Source organism: Elephantulus edwardii, unplaced genomic scaffold (assembly GCF_000299155.1).
Source record: "Elephantulus edwardii isolate Elephantulus edwardi_28Jun2011 unplaced genomic scaffold, EleEdw1.0 scaffold00099, whole genome shotgun sequence".
Lineage (NCBI taxonomy): Eukaryota > Metazoa > Chordata > Mammalia > Macroscelidea > Macroscelididae > Elephantulus > Elephantulus edwardii.
The window spans coordinates 1,689,969-1,693,701 of NW_006399849.1; the positions used below are offsets into that span (position 1 = coordinate 1,689,969).

General features: G+C 45.4%; 1 protein-coding gene across 1 annotated transcript in view; it reads left to right on the plus strand.

Annotated features, from left to right (window-relative positions):
* Window positions 1-511: 511 nt before the first annotated feature.
* LOC102877152 (probable dimethyladenosine transferase-like) overlaps window positions 512-3,733 on the plus strand; it is a 17,849-nt gene continuing 14,627 nt past the window's right edge. Inside the window, exons 1-2 of the mRNA XM_006891506.1 lie at window positions 512-610; window positions 1,081-1,154. Coding sequence (XP_006891568.1) covers window positions 532-610; window positions 1,081-1,154 — 153 coding nt within the window. The 5' untranslated portion in view covers window positions 512-531. The remainder of the gene's footprint in view (window positions 611-1,080; window positions 1,155-3,733) is intronic.

Below are 3,733 nucleotides of genomic sequence, written 5' to 3' on the forward strand. Positions count from 1 at the left end.
CCTCTATGAGGTGGATTGATTCAGTGACTGGGAAAATTGGGATGGGAGTGTCAGAGACAGTGCGATTGGCACAGGACAGAGCGGAGTTTAGGGTCGCTATGAGTCGCAGGCGACTCGACGGCACATAACAACAACAACAACATATGGAGGAGTGAAGTATGTAACTAAAATAAAAAATTCTGATGACCACAGAGCCTAGCTTGATAAAAAAGTCCCGGGACTAACGCACAGAACTCTATCACTTTGTACAGGATTGGATATTCCGGTGCTGGGGCCGAGAAGCCCCGCTCCTGCCGGAATCAGTAGGCAGCGACTTCCTCTGACTCCTTACTACAATTCCCGGCAGCCATTGGGATGTAAGGCCGCCCCTTTTTCCTGGGGGCGGAGCCAGCGTGAACTTTGCGGCTGGCACTTGGCTCTACTGTGGGTGACGGAACGTGGCTGCGCCGTGAGGCGCGTACCATGAGGTGCAGTGGCTCGGCTTGAGGGGTTTCGTGCTTGTGAACTTCTGGGCCCCCTCGCCCTGCAGAAATGCCGAAAGTCAAGTCCAAGGCAGCGGACCGGCGCCGCGAGCGGCAGGAACAGCGCCGGGAGCTGAAGAGCGCCGGAGGTGCGGGCTTTCGGGAGGGGTCGGGGTAGGTGAGGTTCTCCTGCGGGGACTTCTGAATGCAAGTCTCACACCTTTCCCTGCGGAAGGCCAAAGCCAGGCCTACAGCTGTGGAGTTGATTCTAGCGCCAGGCCTACAGCTGTGGAGTTGATTCTAACGCGTGGCGCCCGACCCTCGGTTTTCGAGGCTGTACATCTTGTTGGGAAGAGACTGCTCATTTTTATCTTGCGTACCACCTGATGCATTCCAAGCACGGGCTTTACTGTTAGCATCGCAAGACAAAACACTGCGCCACCAGAATTCCTTCCCAGCACAAGTGATGGACTTAAAACATCCAGTCCTTGCTCCAAGCCTGATGTTTGGTGACTGGCTTGCACAGAAGTCTCCCTCTTTCTTGATAATCATATCCTGCTTTCACACCTGGGATGGTCTATTTAGACATGAAAGCTGTTTTTACTTTTTTCCCCTTTAGGACTTATGTTCAACACGGGAATTGGGCAGCACATTTTGAAAAATCCTCTTATTGTTAACAGCATTATTGAGAAGGTGAGTGTAAAATAGGAAAGGGAGTGAATTGAGACACTGATTTTGAGGATTATCTAAGCTTAGTTGTTGTGATGTGCCATAGAGTCGCACGTGACCCATAGCGACCCCATATACAACAGCTCTAAACTCTGCTCTGTCCTGTGCCAGTCGCACTGTCTCCGACACACTCATCCCGATTGCCCCAGTCACCGAATCAATCCATCTCCCAGAGGGCCTTCCCCTCCTGGGCTGTCCCTCCACCCTCCCAAGGATGATGTCCCCCTCCAGGGACCGGTCCCTCCTTACAACATGTACAAAGTATGTCAGACGGAGCCTCAGAATCCTTGCCTCCAAGGAGCAGCCCGGTTTAACCCTCTCTAGGATGAATCTGTTTGTTTTCCTAGCATTCCATGGTACCCTCAGCACTCTTCTCCAACACCATACCTCAAAAGCATTAATTCTCCTATGCTTATCTAAGCATAGAGTATGGCAAATATAAATGATCTGTATATTGAATACCTTCCACAAGGTGGATGGAAAATGTATAATGCGCTCAAGTATATCGGAGATGATGAGGATAGCCTAGGTTAGGCGAAGGTTTCAGATCCATTGTTCATAAGCTTACTATGAGTGACTCAATGGCATCTGACATCTAACAACAACATATATGGAATATTTATATATCTGTCCTTGGAAGCGACGTCAGGCTGGAGACTAAGGTGCACCTGATCCAGGTTATAGTCTTTGAAATTATGTGCAGGGATGATAGAAAGAGAATTGATGCCTTTGAGTTGTGGTGCTGGAGAAGAGTATTGAGAGTACCATGGACTGCTAGGAGAACAAACAGATTTGTCCTGGAGAGGGTGAAGCCAGAATGTTCCCTGTAGTCAAGGATTCTGAAGCTTCGTCTGGCATACTTTGGGCATGTTATAAGGAGGGACTGGTCCTTGGAGAGGGAGGGCGCAGGAGAGGAAGACCCTTGATGAGATGGAACGATTCTGTGGGTGGAGTAGTGGGAATGAATGTGTTTGAGACAGGTTGGCACAGGATAGAAAGTGTTTAGGGCTCTTGTACATAGGGTCGCTATGAGTCTCAAATGACTCGATGACACATAACAAAATCTTTGGAAGCAGGAGTGGTATCCACTTCCTAAATAACATGCCTTCGGAAACTCCATGAACTTTGATAAATGTGGATAGTTGTAGAGGGGCTGTTGATAGTTGTCGAGGGGCTTCAGGCCTTTTGTTCATAAGGTTGCTATGGGTCATGCTTTACTTGAAGGCAATCAACAACAAAATCTATTTTTATATATTGAATGAACTGAAGAATTGTATGGTAGTCATGTAGTGTCATCTGCATTAATCTGTGGGTAGAGTTTTCTTTAGTCTTTCTATAGATTATCCACTTTGTTCTGTGGGGTTTTATTTTTAAGTCTTTTTTTTTTTTTTTTAGAGTGTCCTCTTTGTAGGCAGGACTTTTAAACTTGTTTATATGCAGATTGGTATTCTATCCTTGAGAACCTTTGTTAGGGACCAGCAGCCACTATCAGATTCCTGTTTGCGCCAAAGCTTAAAAATATGTCTGAACCAAACTGTAGCACATCTGTGCCCAGAAAAACTTACATGGTATATTTTAATACCACATGTAAATAGTTTGAATATGCATATTTCGGTGACATCTTTTTGTTATGGATGACTGATGTGTGGACATGCAGTATATGTGGTACACATTACTTTTGTAGCTACGAAGTTTACATTAAGGAGACATCCCTAAGTTACGGAAAATGTTCCTTAGTTCAGGAATTTTGGGGCTAATCTTGTGCTTTTTACAAAATGAGGGTTGGATTCTTCAAGCATTTTTTGATGAATGCTGTGGGCCCTGAATATTGCCACTGCGCACATATATCAGTTTCTGTAGAATTTGTGCATCCCTTGAAATCTATCCATGGCTAGAGAATTGAGAATTACTGATTCAGCATTGTGATTCTCAGGAAGGTAATCCAGTACTGCCCTTTGCCATTTGAACTTGTGTACTGTGAATACTTAATATAAGAAAATGCTATTGGAGTCATCCAAGGTAGAAAGCAGAAAGACAGTCTTAGAAAGAACTGCTGTTCTGCTGTTGCTCTTCTGCCTCCTTAAGTTGAGAAGAGGTAGTGGATCCTCTTATCCCTGCCGTTAATGATGTGATTCTGTGAAACAGAAAACATTCCTAAGTAGTTGTTCTGTGCTATCTGACTGTAGTTGACTCGATGAGACACTGTGAAGAACAAATCAGCCTTGCCCCATCCTGTGCCGTCTTCATGATTTTTGCCAAGCACAAGTCCATTATTGTAGTTAGTATGTTAGTCCTATCTCATTTAGGGGCTTCCTTCTCAGACTCCCTGCTTTTCTGAGCATGTCTTTCTCTAAGACCTACCACTTCAGAGAACTTGTCTAAAGTATGTGAGACGAAGTCTGTCCTTGCCTCCAGGAAGCATTTGCATTCTTTTTATTATTTTTTTTATTTTTATGTAAGTGTACCGTCAAATCAGATCTGACTGGTACAGGAGGAGATTGTCCCTCCTTCCCCGGCAGAGCATCTGGTGGATTCGAACCGTG